This window comes from Heterodontus francisci, chromosome 24 (assembly GCF_036365525.1).
Source record: "Heterodontus francisci isolate sHetFra1 chromosome 24, sHetFra1.hap1, whole genome shotgun sequence".
Classification (NCBI taxonomy): Eukaryota; Metazoa; Chordata; class Chondrichthyes; order Heterodontiformes; family Heterodontidae; genus Heterodontus; species Heterodontus francisci.
Genome location: NC_090394.1, coordinates 21206445 through 21228302, shown reverse-complemented (window position 1 = coordinate 21228302; position 21858 = coordinate 21206445). Strand labels below are relative to the sequence as shown.

Below are 21858 nucleotides of genomic sequence, written 5' to 3'. Positions count from 1 at the left end.
TCTAGAATTTTTCCCACTACCGACGTCAGGCTGACTGGTCTATAATTCCCTGCTTTCTCTCTACCTCCCTTTTTAAATAGTGGGGTTACATTAGCTACCCTCCAATCTGTAGGAAATGTTCCAGAGTCTATAGAATCTTGGAAGATGACCACCAATGCATCCACTATTTCTATGTCTTGTCACATCCAGAACTTGGTTTCAAATCCAGCACAGACTGATTCAGTGACAGTTACCTCTCTTTGCTAAATGCAACTGTCCTAAAGTTGGACAGCCTCAAACTAATTCCAGGTGGATGAGAGTTCAAAAAACACCCCTTGATGCTATTAGTGGTGTCAGTGAGATCCTAAATATTCCTTTCATGGAAGAATGGAAAACTTGCAGGGAGTGTTTTTGTGAAACTGAATTAAAGCAGATTGGAAATCATTTTATAATCCATGACATACTTGGGATTGCTTGGTACTAATAACAGCTGCTCTCATTTCTTTTCTTACTCCAATGAACACTAATCTGACCTGAACAAAAGAACAAGGAACAAAGAACAGTACAGCACAGGAACAGGCCATTCGGCCCTCCAAGCCTGCGCCAATCGTGATGTCTGCATAAACTAAAACCTTCTGCACTTCCGGGGACCGTATCCCTCTATTTCCATCCTATTCATGTATTTGTCAAGATGCCTCTTAAACATCGCTATCGTACCTGCTTCCACCACCTCCCCCGGCAGCAAGTTCCAGGCACTCACCACCCTCTGTGTAAAGAACTTGCCTCGCACATCCCCTCTAAACTTTGACCCTCTCACCTTAAACCTATGTCCCCTAGTAACTGACTCTTCCACCCTGGGAAAAAGCTTCTGACTATCCACCTTGTCCATGCCGCTCATAACTTTGTAAACATCTATCATGTCACCCCTCCACCTCCGTCATTCCAGTAAAAACAATCTGAGTTTATCCAACTCTCCTCATAGCTAATGCCCTCCAGACCAGGCAACATCCTGGTAAACCTCCTCTGTACCCTCTCCAAAGCCTCCAAGTCCTTCTGGTAGTGTGGCGACCAGAATTGCACGCAATATTCTAAGTGTGGCCTAACTAAGGTTCTGTACAGCTGCAACATGACTTGCCAATTTTTATGCTCTATGCCCCGACCAATGAAGGCAAGCATGCCGTATGCCTTCTTGACTACCTTATCCACCTGCAGTTACAGTGACCTGTGGACCTGTATGCCCAGATCTCTCTGTCTGTCAATACTCCTAAGGGTTCCGCCATTTACTGTATACTTCCCACCTGCATTAGACCTTCCAAAATGCATTACCTCACATTTGTCTGGATTAAACTCCATCTGCCATTTCTCTGCCCAAGTTTCCAACCGATCTATATCCTGCTGTATCCTCTGACAATCCTCATCATTATCCGCAACTCCACCAACCTTTGTGTCGTCCGCAAACTTACTAATCAGACCAGCTACAGTTTCCTCCAAATCATTTATATATACTACAAACAGCAAAGGTCCCAGCACTGATCCCTGCGGAACACCACTAGTCACAGCCCTCCATTCAGAAAAGCACCCTTCCACTGCTACCCTCTGTCTTCTATGACCGAGCCAGTTCTGTATCCATCTTGCCAGCTCACCTCTGATCCGGTATGACTTCACCTTTTGTACCAGTCTGCCATGAGGGACCTTGTCAAAGGCTTTACTGAAGTCCATATAGATAACATCCACTGCCCTTCCTTCATCAATCATCTTTGTCACTTCCTCAAAAAACTCAATCAAATTAGTGAGACACGACCTCCCTTTCACAAAACCAGTCTGCCTCTCGCTAATAAGTTTGTTTGTTTCCAAATGGGAGTAAATCCTGTCCCGAAGAATCCTCTCTAATAATTTCCCTACCACTGATGTAAGACTCACCGGCCTATAATTTCCTGGATTATCCTTGCTACCCTTCTTAAACAAAGGAACAACATTGGCTATTCTCCAGTCCTCTGGGACCTCACCTGTAGCCAGAAAGTTTAATAATTCAATCCAATCTCTATTTCCATCTTGCAAGCTCCTAATTCTGTTCTGTAAAACTCATGCAGTATGAAATTTTATCCATTTTAGAGACAACTAGTTGAGTGTTTGTCTCTGCTGTCAGTGGGAGCTGCTCAGGGTCAGGTTAATGTGAAGATATTAATGCAATTTGAAAAGAAGGCAACACGTTGTCAATATCTTCAGGTATTCATTTGTCATAGTGCTAATCTCTGTCAGTTATTATTTTTTCTTTCAATATTTGATTTACATATGAGAAATATGGTTTGCAATATTAAAGGAAAATGCTAATTACATTCATGCGACATGTGAAAAGTAGTGCTCCAGGGATCTGTAAGTGGAGACTGAGCTTTTCACCATATATATTAATGCCTTGAAAGAAGGAATAGAGTTGCATATCCAAATTTACATATGTCACAAAGTTAGTTGAATAGGTAGGAGAAGGAAGTTTCAATGAGACATTGACAGACTAAGTGAGTGGACAAAACAATGGCAGATGGAGTGCTTTGGATCTGAGATAAACAAACTGGAACATTTTCTTAATGGTGAGACAAGGAGCTGTGGAGAAGGAAAGGATTTAGGTGTTCATGTGCAAAAATTAATAAAGGCTAGTGCACAGGTACAAAAAGTGTTCTATGTTTAGGTTGTGTATGCTGCCACCTTATTGAGTATACCAGCGAGGTTCTTGGATTGTAGAATTTAAACATTAGTATTTATTTCATAACAACTATATACAATCCACACTTGCCTGTGTGTCTCCTTCAGAAGCCATGCTATAACTGTTCTCGAGTCTCTCCCATGTGATCTCTTACATCATCATGGTGGATGGTAATCTTTACAGTCTCTCAAGATTAACCCCTTTATACCCTTATACTACAAAAAGTAATCAAAGATCGAATGGCGTGTTGGTCTTTATTTAAAAAGGGTTGGAATTCAAAAGTGAGGAAGTTATGCTTCAGTTGTACAAAGCCTTGGCCAGACCTCATTCAGTTTGGGGTGCAAAACCTCAGGAAGAACATATTAGTGTTAGGGATACAATGCAGATTCATCAGAATGATAGTGCTTAAATGGTTAAATTTTGAGTCCGTGTGGCATAAACTTGGTTTGTATTCCCCTCGTTTTTAAAGTTGAAGGGTGATCTAATCAAGATATTTAAAATGATTAAATGTAGATACAGAGAAACAATTTCCTCCGGTGGGGGAATATACAACAAGAGGGCATAATCTTAAATTTAGAGCGAGCCCATTCAGGAGTAAAATCATGAGGCACTTTTTCACAGAAAGGGTAGTGGAAATCTGGAACTCTCTCCCTAAAAGGCAGTGGATGCTGAATCGACTAAATTGTTCAAGACTGAGATCAATAGACCTTAGCTAGGTAAGGATATTGAGGGATAGGGATCAAAGGTGGGTAAATGGAGGTGAAGTACAGATCAGCCATGATATGATTAAAATGGGAACAGGCTGGAGGGGCTGAATCACCTACTCTTGTTCCTATTATCCCTCTGTCCACTATTTTGACAAGAAACATTCATCTATTTAAAATGCCCTAATATTGTCAACTGTAACTTCTGTGCTATATTTTCATTCATGACAGTAGCAATGTTGTTTTAACATCCTTTTTAAGATCTTGGGATATAATCTAAAGCTTTTGCATGTTGTTGCAGTAACAGGACTAAACTGTTCAACACAACCCATGAAATGACATTAAAAGGCAATGCTAAGTTAAACCTATTCTGAAGCATGTTTGTATTTTGGATTATGTGTGTGGATGAGAATTTTCAAATGTAGGTAGTTACTCAAAGTATACATTTGACCATTGGGGAGAAGATTTGGATAATATTCCTGAGTTTTGTTTCAAAATTGAGATTAACAATATTCTGGCTGCATAAGCATTTTTATTTCACATTTTGTATTATTTTGGGTAGTAGAAAGGTAGATGAAATGAAAAGTTAGTCCCAAAAATGATAACTCACTGTAATCTGATTTTTAAATGATATTTTAATTTTCATGTGTTGCTTTCAGAATTTTTTGGGAATAATTTTGGAATAAATTGCAAGTTTCCATTACCTCATCAGGTCCCTTTTTCAGCCGAGCAGTGGGACGTATAATTGCAATCATCTGTTTTGCACTATTGACAAAGACCAATTTCACTTCCAATGTTCCTTTAAATCTGTCATATTAGCAAGTTAAAGCAGAAAAAGAGTTGCACCATATCTGTTACTTGTGAGTGACTCATTGCCCAATGACTGCAAGGTAAATGGAAGCTACTGTCCACTTTATTCTTGTGCTCCAGAACTAGTTATGCCTCTAGCCAAGCAGTTCCAGCATAGTTATCACACTGACATCTAGCCAGCACGTGGAAAATTGTCCAGGTACGTCCTGTCCACAGAAAATAGGAGAAATCCAGCTCAGCCAATTACAGTCCTAGCAGTCTACTCTCAACCATTGGCCAATGTTATGGAAGGAGTCATCAATAGTGCTATCAAGTGGCATTTACCAATAACTTGCTCATCAATGATCAGTTTCACCAGGACTACTCGACTCTGGAACTTGTTATGGCCTTGGTCCAAGTATGGACAAAAGAGTTGAATTCCAGAGGTGAGATAAGAGTGACTGCCCTTGACATCAAGGAAGTATTTGACCGAGTGTGGCATTAAGGAGCTCTCGTAAAACTGGAGTCAGTGAGGATCAGGGGGAAAACTCTCCACTGGCTGGAGACGTACCTAGTACAAAGGAAGATGGTTGTGGGTTGTTGGAGACCAATCATCTCAGCCCCAGGACATCACTGCAGGAGTTCCCTGGGTACTGTCCTAGGCCCCGCCATATTCAGCTGCTTCATCAATGGCCTGCCTCCATCATAAGGCTTTTCACTGATTGCACAGTGTTCAGTCCCATTCAAAATTCCTTGGATAGTGAAGCAGTCCATGCCCATGTGTAGTAAAACCTGGACAACATCCAGGCTTGGGCTGATAAGTGGCAAGTAACATTAGCTGCACAAAAGTGCCAGGCAATGATTGGCTCCAATAAGCAAGAGTCTAATTATCTACCATTGACATTCAATGGCATTACCATCACAGAAACCCCCACCATTAATTAATGAGAAATTACTGAGAAGTGTAGAGGAAGTGAGGGACCTTGGAGTGAATGTCCACAGATCCCTGAAGGAAGCAGGATAGGTCGATAAGGTGGTTAAGAAGGCATATGGAATCCTTTCCTTTATTAGCCAAGGTATTGAATATAAGAGCAAGGAGGTTATGCTGGAACTGTATAACTCATTGGTTAGTCCACAATTTGAGTACTGTGTGCAGTTCTGGTCACCTCATTGCAGAAAGGATGTAATTGCACTTAGAGAGGGTACAGAGGAGATTTTCGAGGATGTTGCCAGGACTGGAAAAATGCAGCTATGAGGAAAGACTGGATAGACTGGGTTTGTTCTCCTTGGAACACAGAAGGCTGAAGGGAGATCTGATCGAAATATACAAAATTTTGAGGGGCCTGGATAGAGTGGAGGTGAAGGGCCTATTCACCTTAGTAGAGAGGTCAGTGACAAGGGGGCATTGATTTAAAGTGATTGGTAGAAAAATTAGAGGGGAGATGAGGAAACCTTTTTCACCCACAGGGTGATGGGGTCTGGAACTCACTGCCTGAAAGGGTAGTAGAGGCAGAAACCCTCAACTCATTCAAAAGGAGTCTGGATATGCATCTCAAGTGCTGTAATCTGCTGGGCTGTGGACCAAATGCTGGATGGTGGGATTAGAATGGGTGGATCGTTTTTCGGCTGGCACAGTCATGATGGGCCAAGTGGCCTCTTTCTGTGCCTTAAACTTTCTCAGATTCTATGATTCATTAACCTCATGGGAGTACCATTGATCAGGAATCCAACTGGGGGCTACATGAACTGGTCGGAGGCTGGATATTCCACATCGAATAACTCACCTCCTGACTCCTCAAAGGCTGTCCATCATCTACCAGACACAAGTCAGGCGTGTAATGGAATACTCTCCACTTGCCTGGATGAGTGCAGCTGCAGCAACACTCTAGAAGCTTGACACAGTCTGCTTGATTGGCACCCAGTCCAGCATTTTATATACATTCACTCCCTCCACAACTGCCGCACCATGGATGGTGGTGTACCTTCTAAAAAATGTACTGCAGGAACTCATCGAGGATTTTTCGACAGTACCTCCCAAGCTCGTGACCCCTATCATCTAGAAGGAGAAGGGCAGCAGGAGCATGGGAACACCACCACCTGTAAGTTCCCCTCCAAGTCACACACCATCTTGACCTGGACATAATCACAGTTCATCCTCACAAAATCCTGGCGCTCCTTACCTAACAGTACTGCAGGAGTACCTTCACCACATGGACTGCAAGAGTTCAAGAGAAGAAGGCCACATCAACCACCTTCACAAGGGCAACTTGGGATGGACAACAAATACTGGCCCTGCTAGAGAAACTCATCCCAAGAACGACTAAAATTTCTAAATGGGTTATAATTGAATTCCAAATGTTCCTTTATATTATTTAGGCTCCACTTTGGTTTATACCACAGGCACAAAATATTGTTCATTTGAGCTTAAATCCAATTATTAACAACCTTCCAACTCCTTAATGGGAAGGAAATTAATGTTCTACCAATAATGTGCAATGACCAATGTATAATTGAATTCATAAATTGATTAGTTATTCTCATAAGAAACTTTTGCAATTTATTTCCTTTTGATCTAATCAAGAGCCTATTTTCTCTTAAAGCCATTTTTAATGAATATTTCAATGAATATTTTAGTCATTTAGTAATGAGATGTAAATTTAAGTATAAGGCCTGAGCCAACAGTGCATAGGAGATTTTTGACTTTTGAAACACTATGAACATCTGGATCAAAGTAATCTGATCTTGTTTCAGTACAATTTTTCATCAATGCTGACAATTCATAAGTAGGTTTTCTTCTTTTTCTTTTATGAGCTCTGTACTGTCCAGCTTTCAAAATTTCATAGCTCTTTAGTAGTTTGATGAGAGAAGGTTTGGGCTCTTGGCTTTTTCACAGCATTTAGATAAAGGATTTTTTGGTGAATTCTACAGAGGAAATGTTGACATCATGCAGCACTTGCAACTTGGTGATAGAGTTGAGTTCCTCCATGCGATGTTTAAACTGACAAACTGCAGTTCCATCAAGCAAAACGTGGAAATATTCTTCATCAGAATAAATATCAACCTGCCATAAAAACAGAATAAAATAGATGAATGCTTTGAAACCAAGGAAAAAATATTAGGGTAACGTTTGAAGTCTGAAGTATAATGGTGCTGAATTTATCCTACAAAGACAAGGGGACTGGATTTTAATAAAGCCTGCTGGGATCAAATTTTTTTTTCCATTCTGTCTTGAGATGTGGGCGTCGCTGGCAAAGCTAACATTTGTTGCCCATCCCTTATTGCCCTTGACAACTGAGTGGCTTGCTAGGCCATTTCAGAGGGCCGTTAAGAGTCAGCCACATTGCTGTGGGTCTGGTGTCACATGTAGACCAGACCAGTTAAGGATGGCAGATTTCCTTCCCTAGAGGACAGTAGTGAACCAGATGAGTTTTTACAATCGATGATAGCTTCATGGCACCATCACTGAGACTAGCTTTCAATTCCAGAATTTTACCAGCTCCGTGGTAGGATTTGAGCCTGCATCCCCAAGGCATTAGCCTGGGCCTCTGGATTACTAGTTCAGTGACATTACGGCCTGAATTTTACACCGCCCCAGCAGGTCGGATGGTGGCGTGGAGGTGGCGTAAAATTGACCGGCAGGCTCCGGGAGGCCTACCCGCCCCGATTCCGCCTCCAACCAAGTTTACGGAGTTCCGGAACCAAGTTTGCGGGGGTGTGGGGAGGTGGGGGTGGGAAACGGCCCGCCCGCCCGAGGCAAATCAAGACCCTTAAGTAGCCACTTAATGGCCACTTAAGGGCCCTCGCCCGCCTCCACAGGTATTTTACCCGAGGCAAATGGGTGTGCCGGGGACGTGAAAGGCCACCCAGCTATAGCTGCCGGCCTTTCCGCACTCTGGGGGGTGGGGAGGGCATGGCAGCCGGGCACAGGGTCGCCGATTGAGGGCCGCCCCTGCCTCCCAACACAACCCCGGGATCCAAGATGCCCCCCTCCCCCCAAACGACTACCCTAGCCTCACCAGGGCACGACTGATTCCCTTGGTGAGGCAACCCAAACTTACCTTCAGTCCCAGCTCCTTGGTATCCTCCTTGTTCAAGTGGGCTGCAGTCCCAGCAGTGGCCACTGCTCCCACTGGTGCTGCTGAGACTAAGAGCTGTCGTTCCGCTGATTGGCCGGCAGCTCACTGAGGTGGGACCTCCTCCCTCAAGCCTGGGGACCCGTAAAATACAGGACGGATCCCCAGGCTGGGCGGAATCGGGTTCGCCACCGGCATTTACGTCGGAGTCCGGCTCCCATCCGCCCACTGTAAAATTGCAGCCTACCACTATGCCACCATCTCCCCATGTGGCTCATTAAAATGGCAGTCAGGGGGATTGTACCACATTCCCAAAGTGTTCGTGTCTTCCACTATTTTTACTAACCTCAAAACAAGTACGAGAGGGCTGCCTATGATAGGCAGATGGGGGCTTACTTTACATTCAAATGCCACAGCCACACGATGTCATCGATGCTTTGGCGCAATTCTAATTCAGAATTTGGGGAGGCCCTATAGGACAAAACCTGATAGCCAGAACTGACAGGAGTCAGCAGAGGGGTCAGAGGAGGTCAAGGTAAGTATTTTTAATCAACTTTTCTGGGGATTCCTTGTGGGCCAGGAGGAGCAGGAATGTTATTCTAGGCTCTGATTCAGGACTTAAAATGGCTTGAGCTTCATATTTCAGTCTCCGCGAGGGATTCCCTCCTGCTCCAAGTTAAAATCAGGGCTGAAGCAGACAGACAGGTGGGCCAAATGGCCTGTTTCTGTAATTCTCTGTAATTCTATATAGATAATGGTAGAGAAAATATGAATGCTGGAAATCTGAAATAAGCCTGAACTTTTGACTTCTGTTAATTAATTATCACACACTACCCCTGTCCCCCACCCCTACCCACCCCCAGTAATGTTGGTCAATCCTATTAAATGACAATTCTAGCCGAACATGTCAATTCTGACTAAGAGTTTCACCTAAAACTTTCTCTTTCAGATGCTAATGGACCTTATATGCATTTCCAGCATTTTCTGTTTGTGGGAAATAATATTATGCTTTTTGATGAGGTTATGTTGTCAGGATGACAGAAAGTTTTGCAATGCATTCAACTCAACTCATATCTGGCCTTTTTATTCTATAAAATGTGATAGTGCTTTGACAAAAAAAATCCCCTTTAATTTCAGTTGTCATTGAGGGCCTTATTTCAATAACTGCTGGGTCTCCCATGGTGTGGCTCACAGGTGGTCTACAGCATGGTTGTGATATTTAGCTATTCACCTGCCCTGTTCCTTTAAACCCGCTGTTCTCAATAGGCAATAGAAGATATTTATAGGCTACTGATAGGGCAATTGTAAGTGCTTTAAATTTCCGACTCCATGTCAATGACTGGTGTTCTTTCTTTTTATTAATGGCTTTACATCTGTAGCCAACTGACATTTTGAAGTATGATATCTGCAATGTGATTGATATATACTAGGCACAAGACATTAATCCATATAGATGATAGTACATTCTTTAGCTCTCACTTTATTGCAGTGTTAAAACATATGTAAGCTTCAACTTGCCTCAGTTGTTAGCAGTCTTGTTGCTGAATCAAAAGGTTATGGGTTCAAGCCCTCAAGCTTGAAAAATAGTCTATGCTGACACTTCTGTGTAGCATAGATTTTCAACTTATCACCTGGACGTAAAACTAATATTGGGGATTGGTCTGGCCCTCTAGGATTTCTTTAATTCCTTCCCCCTCCTGGTACTGCAGGTGTCAGAAGGCCTCCATCCTGAGGTACCCTTGCAGCTCCCCACCTACATCGACAGTGCTCACCTCTCCTAGTGGGGCTGCCCGGCAGTCCCAAGCTTGGGCGCTCTGGCTGACCCTCCCACCTGCAGAGCCCATCCACCGTCCCTAATTGGATGGGGCTCCCGGAGGAGGCCTGTTAATTGGTCACCTCTGGGAAGGTTGCACAGGTGGGTGGACCTGAGAAACCATTGGAGTCGGGACCTGGAAATGGTCCTGAAGCCTGAGAATCTTCTAAGAGGAGAAGTGTTTTTCACCCAGAGATTTAGGACAGACAGCAAGTGAAAAATTGTTGCACAGACAGTTGTGGGGCTGTGGAATGCATTAGCACAGTCGTGGTTGAAGAAGAGACCTATAGATTGGCCCTGAATTTCCTCTCTGTCTTCAGTGCATATGCCATTATTATGCCATTATTGCACTAAAAAGATCGATGAAATTAGCATTTAATGCATTACACCACTTCTGTGTTGTTAATGTGCTGGATGCGAGTTTCCTTGGTCTTTTTGGAAGTTGTGATGATCTGCCTGTCCAAGCCCCATGAGGTTTATTTTCATTGGAGTGCCTCACCTGGTGGCTGTGTTCCTATGAATTTCCTACTTTTACACCACTACTGCATTCTGTGAAAGTGAAACCAATATACAATAGGAGTTCCGAAGAAGGGTCACTGACCCGAAACGTTAACTCTGCTTCTCTTTCCACAGATGCTGCCAGACCTGCTGAGTGAATTCAGCATTTCTTGTTTTTGTTTCAGATTTCCAGCATCCGCAGTATTTTGCTTTTATACAATAGGTTCAGCTGCTTCCTCAGAGACCTGATTCAAGCAGATGTTAAAAGTTGGAGAGATGGAAATGTTCCCAAACCTCGCTTCCTGATCTCTGTCTACACACATGAGGAGGAACAACAGCATGTGGAGGCTACAGGAATAGGACTGCATGGCAGGAGGCCTCAGCTCACTATGTACAACCCTCCGCAATGTATCTACAGGCAGCTCAGATCCTTCAAGAAATTCTCAGAAGAGCTCTCTGTTTAAAGTGTGTGATTGTCCAAGGCTGCCATTGTACATCTGTGCAAGCTTCTTTCTGAAAATTGTTAGCCTGGCTCCACTGTCAGAACAGCTCTGTCGCTAATAAAGTGATCGCTGCTGTAAAAATTTTTTTGGCACCATGTATCTTTGCAACATGACTCAGGAGTCTGTCCTTCCTGTTTTCCACCTTTTTCAGTAGGGTTTGCAGGCCTTTCTCTGAAAAATTCAGAGCCCTGGGTGAGACCATGTCCTTTCATAGTGCTACATGGCACAGCTGATCTGTGACCACACATAGTTACATACGAACATAAGAATTAGGAGCAGAAGTAGGCCATTCGGCCCCTTGAACCTGCTGTGCCATTCAATAAGATCATGGCTGATCTCTTTGTGTTTTAAATTCCACACTCCATCTACCCCCCGATAACCTTTGATTCCCTTGCCTAACAGGAATGCCTAGTAAAAGGAACTTCAGATGAGATTCCTTGAGTGGATAAAATGGGGAGCAGGCAGAAAAATATTCTCTCCAGCTTCCCCTTGTGCTTCTCAATGCTCGAATTCAGAATGCAGTCTTTACAGAGGATGCCCTGCTTCTGCACTGATACTTCTTGGAAAAGGATTATCGCAGAATTTGTGCTCCTTCATATGCAAATTAACGTAATCAAGAAACTTGCATGCAACTCCGTCTTTTGGATGTGATGTTAAACCACCTGCTCTCTCAGGTGGACCTAAAAGATCCCATGGTAATATTTTGAAGAAAAGCATGGGATTTATTCCTCAATCAACATCTAAAACAGATTATCTGATCATTATCATATTACTGTTTGTGGGAACTTTTGTGCGGAAATTGGCTGCATCGTTTCCTATGTTACTAGAGTGACTATACTTCGCCAGTACTTTATTGGCTGTAAAGGGCTTTGAGATGTCCTGAGGTCATGAAAGGCACTATATAAATGCAAGTCTTTCTTTTTTCTTTAACTCCCTCTGCTAATAATAGGTGTAACATTCTGATGCAACAATGGTACAATGGACGTTGAAGAAATTCAATGGCACTGTCAACATTTAAGAAATGGTTAGATAGGTGGTTGAAGGAGAGAGGAATAAAGAGCGATGGAAATTAAGACCATTGTTTGCATTACCTCAACATGGCCTGATCGGGTCAAATGTCCTATTACCATGTTATAATTTCAGTGCAATTCTATGAATGCTCCAACTAATTCAACATAGACTCAGGATCAAAGCTGAGGTCTACTCACATTCATGGCTGTCTACTAATGTACAGTTCTCAGCTAAGGTTAATGCACCATTGTATAAGGCGGAGAGAGCAGCCAGGAAAGGGAATGGAATCTGGGAACAACTGGAGAGAGTCAAACAGGATAATTTTAGTCTTTCCAAGGCTAAGCTGTGGAGAGTTTTGCCTCAGGCTTGGATAATATCTGTGCCTTCCCTTTAATAAGACGTTGCAAACCTTACACTGAAAAAAATGTTATATTACTTTCAAAATTTAGAATTAATAGAGTGCTGTCTGGTTACCTGGAATGGTTCTTCCACCTCAAGTGGACATGTTGTAGCCCGTTCCTCCTTACCCCACTCATTGGCCAGGTAGGAATTACACACAAGCAATGACTCGGTAAAGCGTGGGTTAAAATGGAATGCTATTTCTTCACTTCTGTCGCACAGAAAATTGATTTCAAACCTATCAGTAGAGAAAACACAGTTAGATTGTGTTTACTTCTGTACTTCAATTTCCACTTTGATTGTCCAGGTTAATCCTTCATTAAAGACCAAACCCAATCATTTCTTTTCCCTTTCCCTGACAATTCTCATCCTGCTCCTGCTTTCCTGTGGTTGTCGCCTCTCTGTTGGGGTATGTTCACTGATCATTATAATTCATGTGCGAGCCTTGGCTGCGGGTGTTGGTAGGCTATTCAACTCAGGGGGTAGCACCCTCAAACCTAATATCCACTAATATAGTGATTGGGATAGGCAATCATGGCTCGTTTTCCCTTCCAGATCTCAGGAGCACTGAAGTCAGATTTAATGTCCCCAACAATGCTTCACACAGCATGAATTGATGGAATGAACCTGGGATTGGTGTAGGTTCAGGTTCAGGTACTCACTGGATTTATTTCCCCCAGCCATCTGGCCATCAAACTCCTAAAATTGAAAGCAGCGTTGACAAATTGGTTGATGCTCCAATTAGTAAACAGTGTGCATACGGCTGGGATTGATGATTGAATTACAATATTGCTTTACCACACATGTTAACTCTCAGTTTATATTCCAACTTCGGTCTGTAGGTAGCACCCTTGCTTCTGGGTCAGCACCTTGTGACTTCAAGCCACATTTCATGGGTTGACCCTACAGTACAGGACTGAGAGAGTGCTACATTGTCAGAGGTGTTATCCTTTGGATGAGATGTTAAACTGCAATCCCATCCATCAATGCTTTGGATGGACATTAAAGATTATGCAGCACTATTTAGAGAAGAATAGAAAGTTCTCCCTGCATCCCTGACAAAATTCCTCACCGTCCCAATGCAGTCGGATTAACCGATTTCAATGCTTTTTGTGGGACACACTGGTGTATAATGGCTGCCATAATTGCCTCCAAAAAAAATCACTGTATTCCAATAGTAAACCAATGTGACAAGCTCTTAAGACATTTCAACATGACAAAGTGCTAGTACTATTTCCATATTGACCACTACACCTTTACATTATAAACATTTCAAATAATAAATCAGCAGAAAGTCTATTGATGACATATGATATCACACCAATTGTGTATCCTGCAGAAGATTAATTGTGCTCAGGAGTCTAGCTGAAATTATTCCAGGATGGTGCATTGATGATTTTATGGAAAAGATTTTGAACCTGGCACCCGCGTGAAAAACTACCCTTGTGGATCTACCCAGCTATTATAGAGGCAGCCCAATTTTCATTTCCATAGAAATGTTTCAGAAGAAAATCTACTTTGACAGCCAGCTATCTGATTGATGTTATTCCTTTTTTGAGCTTGAGAATTTTTGTTCTCCTCTCATTTTCATTCCATTCCTCTGGGATGCTTTGCTGGGATTTAGTTCCAAACACACGAAGCACTCTCTGTATCTTATATTCTATCAATGTGAACTTTGACAGTGAGGGTGGCTTGATAATTGTATCTGAGCATGTTCCAATCTTCCACACACTTGCACCCATCAGCATCAGAAGTGACAACTCTGGATGATTCTCCCCTATTTAAAACAATGGTGCTGACACTAACTCGTGTCACCCTACTGTGCCCTGGCTCAGATTAGTTAATTCACTAAATAAACTTGCTGTGCCTGAAACTGTTCCTTTTTTTTAAGATACCCCCAAGCCTTTCTCTGCTTTGCATGCAGTACCACAAATAGTCTCAGGTCTCGACCAATGCCACTCTGAAACCAGTCACTGTTAAGTGTAGAAATCTCTGATTTCTCCCTCCTCTGTAGCAAAGAACCCGACTTCAAGTGCAACTTAGCTGTCATACTTTCCTACATAACCACAGTCACTACACTTCGAAGGTTCATTGGTGGTGAAGTACTTTGACTTGCTTTTTCCTTTTTAGCATTTCCCATGATGGTGCAGCAGAGGTTAAATAACTCGGCATCAGAAATATTGACCTGTGCTCTATCAGGGCATGGCAACAAGATTCTGTACCGTTGCAACAGAAGCAAAATATTGCCGACATTGGAAACCCGAAATAAGAGTAGAAAATGCTGCAAACACTCAGTAGGTCAGGCAACATGTGTAGGGAGAGTTAATGGGGGGATTTTTAACCCCTAAAAATGTTAACTTTGGGTGGGGTGGGATGTTAAAATGTTAAAAATCTGAATCTCAACCCCAACCTGCTGGTTTTAACAGAGGTGGGTTGGGGGCGGGGAGGTGGCAGGCAAACTGCCTGCTCTCCGGAGCCAGGTTGACAATTTAAATATTATAATGAGGCTATGTGCCTCATGTTAACCACCATTTTAAATTGAACCCTGGTCGTCCTTGTTTCTCAGGCCTTGGGAAACCTGATGGCTAAAGAGGGGTGAGTTAAATGCCTTTCCACTTATCTGCTGGATTCAGATCAAACTCCGGAGATAGGGAAGATCAGGGAGGTCTAGGACAGCAGGAAAGAAGATTAGCATCTGGTACTGGGGATAACTAGGGAGGCTGGAGCAGGGATTGATCAGGTACACAGTTTCACCAACTCCTGTGATCGGTCAACCTCCCTTGATCCTTTCGATTTCCTCCAAGAGGCCTCTGATCTCCCACCTCCAGCGCTTCCAATTTCCCCTGACCCCGGCCTCCCTGATGTTGCCTGGCTCCATACCCCTGATCAACCCCTGTTCCAGCCTCTCTGATCTTACTCGGCACCAAACTTCCTCCCACTGTCCACTCGTTCCGGAGTCTGACCTTCCTCTCCCTGAGCTCCCTGATCGTCCCTGGCACCGGACTCCAATCTTCCTCCCCTCTGTCCCCAACCTCCCTGATCTTCCCTGGTACCAGCCTAAAATCTTCCTCCCGCCCCCTTTTTGAGCTCCCTGATTTTCGCTGGTTCCAGAGTCTAAACTTCCTATGCCTCCGACCTTGATCTTCTCTGGCTCCTCTGCACTCCCCAGCCAGAGCCTGGTGCTGAAGGCCTACCCACCTGACAGCCAGGAGCCTCTCAACCTGGCTAGGTACAGCTGTGAAATGGAGACAAAAGTGATAATCAGATCCCGCCGTTAAATTCAGCAATACCTGAGCGGAAACCCATTCTGCCAGGTTTCCTGATCTCAAACCAGCAATCAGAGGCCAGTAGCTCATTAATTGAGCAGCTCCACTGCAGAAGTAGTGGCTGCTGCCGGCAGAGCCCAGGAGGAGCGCTGGACCCAAGCCACAGGTAGTTCCAGGTGGAAGGGGTCTTGCGGGGTGGGTGTCACGGGGGAGCGGGGTATAGGGGTGTCAGCAGCAAGCACAGTGGGGTGGCTTTCAGCAGGCATCCCCCTTCCCAATGCTGGGTCCCTCATTCACTGCCTTTTAGCGAGGGACGCCCCTCAGCCCAGGAGTCAGCAAGCAACCCGCACAGTTTTTTAAAATTCTTTCACGGAATGTGGGTATTGCTGGCAATGCCAGCATTTATTGCCCAGCCCTAATTGCCCTTGAGAAGGTGGTGATGAGCTGCCTTCTTGAACCACTGCAGCACATCTGGTGCAGATACACCCACAGTGCTGTTAGGAAGAGAGTTCTAGGATTTTGACCCAGCGACAGTGAAGGAATGGTGATATTGTTCCACGTCAGGATGGTGTGTGGCTTGGAGGGGAACTTACAGGTGGTGGTGTTACCATGCATCTGCTGCCCTTGTCCTTCTAGGTGGTACACACTGCTGCCGCTGTGCATTCGTGGTGGAAGGAGTGAATGTTGAAGGTGGTGCATGGGGTACCAATTAAGCGGGCTGCTTTGTCCTGGATGGTGTCCAACCTCTTGAGTGTTGTACTCATCCAGGCAAGTAGAGGGTATTCCATCACACTCCTGACTTGTGCCTTGTAGATGGTGGACAGGCTTTGGTAGGTGAGTTCCTCGACGCAGAATATCCAGCCTCTGACCTACTCTTGTAGCCACAGTACTTTTATGGCTCATCCAGTTCAGTTTTTGGTCAATGTATTGAGGGTGAGGGACTTCAATGTCCATCATCAAGAGTAGCTCGGTAGCACCACTACTGACTGAGCTGGGTGAGTCCTAAAGGACATAACTGCTAGACTGGGTCTGCGGCAAGTGGTGAGGGAGCCAACATGAGGGAAGAACCTAGCTGACCTCATCCTCATCAATTTACCTGTCGCAGATGCATCTGTCCATGACAGTATTGGTAGGAGTGACCACCGCACAGTCCTTGTGAGACGAAGTCCCGTCTTCACATCGAGGACGTTGATAGTGGGGGATTCAGTGATGGTAATGCCACTGAATGTCAAGGGGAGATGGTTTGATTCTCTCTTGTTTGAGATGTCATTGCCTGGCACTTGTGTGGCATGAATGTAACTTGCCATTTATCAGCCCAAGTCTGAATATTGTCCAGGTCTTGCTGTATATGTACACAGTCTGCTTCAGTATCTGAGGAGTCGCGAATGGTGCTGAACATTGTGCAATCATCTGACCTTATGATGGGAGGGAAGGTCATTCATGAGCAGCTGAAGATGGTTGTGCCTTGGAAACTACCCTGAAGAACTTCTGCAGTGATGTCCTGGGACGAGATGATTGACCTCCAACAACCACAACCATCTTCCTTTGTGCTAGGTATGACTCCAAGTTTTCGCCCTGATTCCCATTGACCCCAGTTTTGCTAGGGCTCCTTGATGCCATACTTGGTCACATGCTGCCTTGATGTCAAGGGCAGTCATTCTCACTTCACCTCTTGACTTCAGCTCTTTTTTCCATGTTTGGGCCAAGGCTGTAATGAGGTCAGGAGCTGAGTGGCCCTGGTGGAACCCAAACCGAGCATCACTGAGCAGGTTATCGCTGAGTAAGTGCCACTTGATAACACAGTCGATGACACTTTTCATCACTTTGCTGATGATGGAGAGTGGACTGAAGGAGCAGTAATTGGCCGGGTTGGATATATCCAGTTTTCTGTGTACAGGATATACTTGGGCAATTTTCCACATTGTCGGGTAGATGTCAGTGTTGTAGTTGTACTGGACAGCTTGGCTAGGGGCACGGCTAGTTCTGGAGCACAAGTCTTCAGTACTATTGTCAAATGTTGTCAGGGCCCACAGCCTTTGCAGTATCCAGTGCCTTCTGCCATTTCTTGATATCACTTCTGGCACTTCTGGCTGAAGATTGTTGCAAATGCTTCTGCCTTATCTTTCGCACTGATGTCCTAGGCTCCCCCCATCATTGAGGATGGGGATATTTGTGGAGCCACCTCCTCTTGTTAGTTGTTTAATTGTCCACCACCATTCACAACTGGATGTGGCCGGACTGCAGAGCTTAGATCTGATCTGTTGGTTGTGGGATCGCTTAGCTCTGTCTATCACATTCTGCTTCCGCTGTTTAGCATTCATGTGGTCCTATGTTGTAGCTTCACCAGGCTGACATCTCATTTTGAGGTATGCCTGGTGCTGCTCCTGGCATGCCCTCCTGTACTCTTCATTGAATCAGGGTAAGTCCCCTGGTTTGATGGTAATGATAGAGTGGGGGATAGGCCGGGCCATGAGGTTACAAATTGTGGTTGAATACAATTCTGCTGCTGCTGATGGCCCACAGTGCCTCATGGATGTCCAGTTTTGCATCGAAATCTAACCCATTTAGCACAGTGGTAGTGCCACACAACACGATGGAGGGTATCCTCAATGTGAAGATGGGACTTCATCTCCACAAGGGCTGTGCAGTGGTCACTCCTACCAATACTGTCATGGACAGATGCATCTGCGACAGGTAGATTGGTGAGGACGAGATCAACTAGGTTCTTCCCTCTTATTGGCTCCCTCACCACCTGCCGCAGACCCAGTCTAGCAGTTATGTCCTTTAGGACTTGGCCAGCTCGGTTAGTATTGGTGCTACCAAGCCATTCTTGATGATGGACATTGAAGTCCGTAACCCAGAGTACTTTCTGTGCCCTTGCCACCCTCAGTGCTTCTTCCAAGTGGTGTTCAATGTGGAGAAGCACTGATTCATCAACTGGGGATGGAGGGGGGAGGCAGTTGGTGGTAATCAGCAGGAGGTTTACTTGCTCATGTTTCACCTTATGCCATGAGACTTCGTGGGGTTCGGAATCACTGTTGAGGACTCCCAGGACAACTCCCTCATGACTGTATACCACTGTGCCACCACCTCTGGTTGGTCTGTCCTGTCAGTGGGAGAGGACATACACAGGGATGATGATGGTGGTGGCTGGGACATTGTAAGGTATGACTCTGTGAGTATGACTATGTCAGGCTTGACTAGTCTGTGGGACAGCTCTTCCAATTTTTGCACTAGTCCCCAGATGTTAGTAAGGAGGACTTTGCAGGGTCATCAGGGCTGGGTGTGCCATTGTCATTTCTGGTGCCTCGGTCGATGCTGGGTGATCCATTTGCTTTCATTCCTTTTCTTAGGCTTCGTAGTGGTTTTGTACAACTGAGTGGCTTTCTAGGCCATTTCAGATGGCAGTTAGGAGTCACATATAGGCCAGACCAGGTAAGGATGGCAGATTTCCTTCCCTAAAGGGCATTATTGAACCAGATGGGTTTTTACGCCAATCGACAATGGTTTCATAGTCACCATTACTGAGACTAGCATTTTTTTAAATTACAGATTTATTAATTAAATTTAAATTCCACCAGCTGCCATGGTAGGATTTGAACCATGCCCCCAGAGCACATTCTTAGGGCGAATGGGATCAAGGGATACGGGGAGAAAGCGGGAACAGGTTCCTGAGTTTGGATGATCAGCCATTGAATGGCAGAGCAGGCTCGAAGGGCTGAATGGCCTAATTCTGCTCCTATTTTTCTATGTTTCTTTCTATGTTTCTATTAGTCTGGGCCTCTGGATTGTTATTCCAGTGACATTGTGACTATGCCACCGCCTCCCCTGCTGTGCCCCCCGTGCAATGACAGGCCCGCCTGCTGCTTGGCTAACTGCAGAGGTGGTGGGATGAGGCCCTTAATTGGGCATTAATTTCCCATTTAAGGGCCTGAGTTGGCGGTCAGGCAGGAAGGCAGTTCACGGACCTTTCCGCCCCAAACTTAATTTCGGTGGAGGCGGGAAGGTGGCGGGGTCCCCCCACCACCACCATCACATCTGATTATATACTCTCCCCGCCACCAAACATCCTGTGGGGGAGAGCATAAAATTACCCCCATATCGTGTCGGTATGAATTAGTAGCATGTTGTCCTATTACACATGGAAATGTTCACATTTAAAACACATCTCAGTTCCTGTCTAGGTCACCACTGAATTCAAAATTATATACAGGAGTAAGAGATTGCAGGCGTTCTAAAAATCAATTATCCGTAACATTTAAATATGGGGCACGCAAGCTCTCAGTGGTGAATGTATTGCAAAGTGTGGTGCTGAGCCTTACACTGCGGATAGGTTTCAACTTCCGTTCTGTTGAAAGGTCATCGATCTGAAACATTAATTCTCTTTCTCGCTCCACAGGCACTGCCTGACCTGCTGAGTGTTTCCAGCAGTTTCTGTGTTTTTTAACACTTCTGCTTCGATCTGCTGCCTGTGCTGAGTTGGGCCATCTCATATAGGGTGTTATATGATCGCTCTTATGGGACAATGTCCAGTGTCTTTGTGGGCAGATAAACCAACCTGAATCGTGCCCCTTTTTATAGATGTTTCTAGAGGTTGAAGAATCGGCAAAGTTGTCAGCTTCTGGATGTGACGTCAAAATGTGACTGCAGTCTTTAACTGAACCACAAATCATGTATTTCAGATGTAACCCTCTTCCCTACACCCACACCCTGGCAGCGTAACATTTCCATTTGCAACATTCTGTGTCATTTCAAATTCAATGAATTTGCCAAAATGTAAAGATTGTTGACTTTAATGTCATGCTGCAGTGCCAACCTTTATCGTTTTAAACAACTACACTTTGACAGACCAAGGACATTTAATTTAAGATGTATAATGGAGTGAGACAGACAGATGCAAAGGCCGAAAGGCAAAGTGCTAACAACAGACATAGGAAATAAAGAAATGTGGCGAGACAGAGAGAAAGCGATAAATAGTAAAAGGGAGACAATGAGATAGATACTGCTCTTGTATTACAGTGTTGACACTGACTGCAGCCTTGACTTTGATGGCAAGTTGGTACCAATGTCTCTAGTAGTACAAAATGCTATGTTAACAGGTTCTTTTCAAGCTGCTAAAGAACCAATGTCAATGGTAGCAAATATAAATGCCAGACTTTGACAGTAAAACAACTTGCATTTATTTAGCACCTATAGTATGGTAAAAATGGGCAAAGGTGCTTCACATGAGAAATTATCAAAAAGAATTTGGCACCCAGTCTCATAAGGAGATATTAGGACAGACCAAAGAGGTAGGTTTTAGTGAACTCCTTAAAGGAGGTACATGTGGAGAGGCTTAGGGAGGGAATTCCAGAGCTTAGGGCCGATACAGCTGAAGGCATGATTGCTAATGGTGGATGAAAATTGGGGATGCAAAGGAGGCAGGATTGGAGGAGCACAGAGATCTTGGAGGCTTTTAGGACTCAAGGAGGTTACAGAGGTAGGGAAGGGTGAGACCATGGCATAATTTGAAAATAAGGATGAGAATTTTAAAATTGAGGAATTGCCAGACCAGGGGTCAATTATGTCAGCGAGCATCGGGGTGTTGGGTGGACTTGTTGCAAGTTAGGATACAGGCAACGGAGTTTTGGAAGAGCTCAGGTTTCTGGAAGGTGCAAGGTGGGAGAGCAGCCAGGAGAGTTTTGGAATAATCAAGGCTAGAAGTAACTAAGGCACGGATGAGGATTTCAGCTGCAGATGAGCTGAGGCAGAGGCGGAGTCGAGTGCTGTTATGGAGGTGGAGGTAGATGCTCTTGATGATGGAGTGGATATAGGGTGGGAAGTCCATTTTAACTTGCAGGAGTGAATGGGTTTGGGAGCATGTATGGAGTTTAAAAACACAAAGATTGACAGGGCATTGGGATGTTGGTCCAACTTGCCAACTTCTGCATTTAAATGCAGCACTTTAGGTTTTGTGCGAGCAACCCCCTCAGGAAAGGCAGGTTGTCAACTGCAATACGTTAATTGCTCATTTACAGTGATAATTACAGGGCTTTGGGTTTTAGCTGTGGATCTACGGGTTTCCCAGAACTTGCCAGTGAAAGCAAGGTGAAAACACAACAGGAATTGAGGCCACTGAAGACATG

The 21858-nt window shown here is 44.5% G+C and overlaps 1 protein-coding gene across 2 annotated transcripts in view; it reads right to left on the bottom strand.

Annotated features, from left to right (window-relative positions):
• Nucleotides 1-6889: 6889 nt before the first annotated feature.
• Nucleotides 6890-21858, bottom strand: part of grifin (galectin-related inter-fiber protein) — a 150039-nt gene continuing 135070 nt past the window's right edge. For both annotated transcript variants that reach the window (XM_068056803.1, XM_068056802.1), the window contains exons 3-4: nucleotides 12543-12705; nucleotides 6890-7231 (exon numbers count right to left, since the gene is read on the bottom strand). In XM_068056803.1, coding sequence (XP_067912904.1) covers nucleotides 7067-7231; nucleotides 12543-12705 — 328 coding nt within the window. In that variant the 3' untranslated portion in view covers nucleotides 6890-7066. The remainder of the gene's footprint in view (nucleotides 7232-12542; nucleotides 12706-21858) is intronic.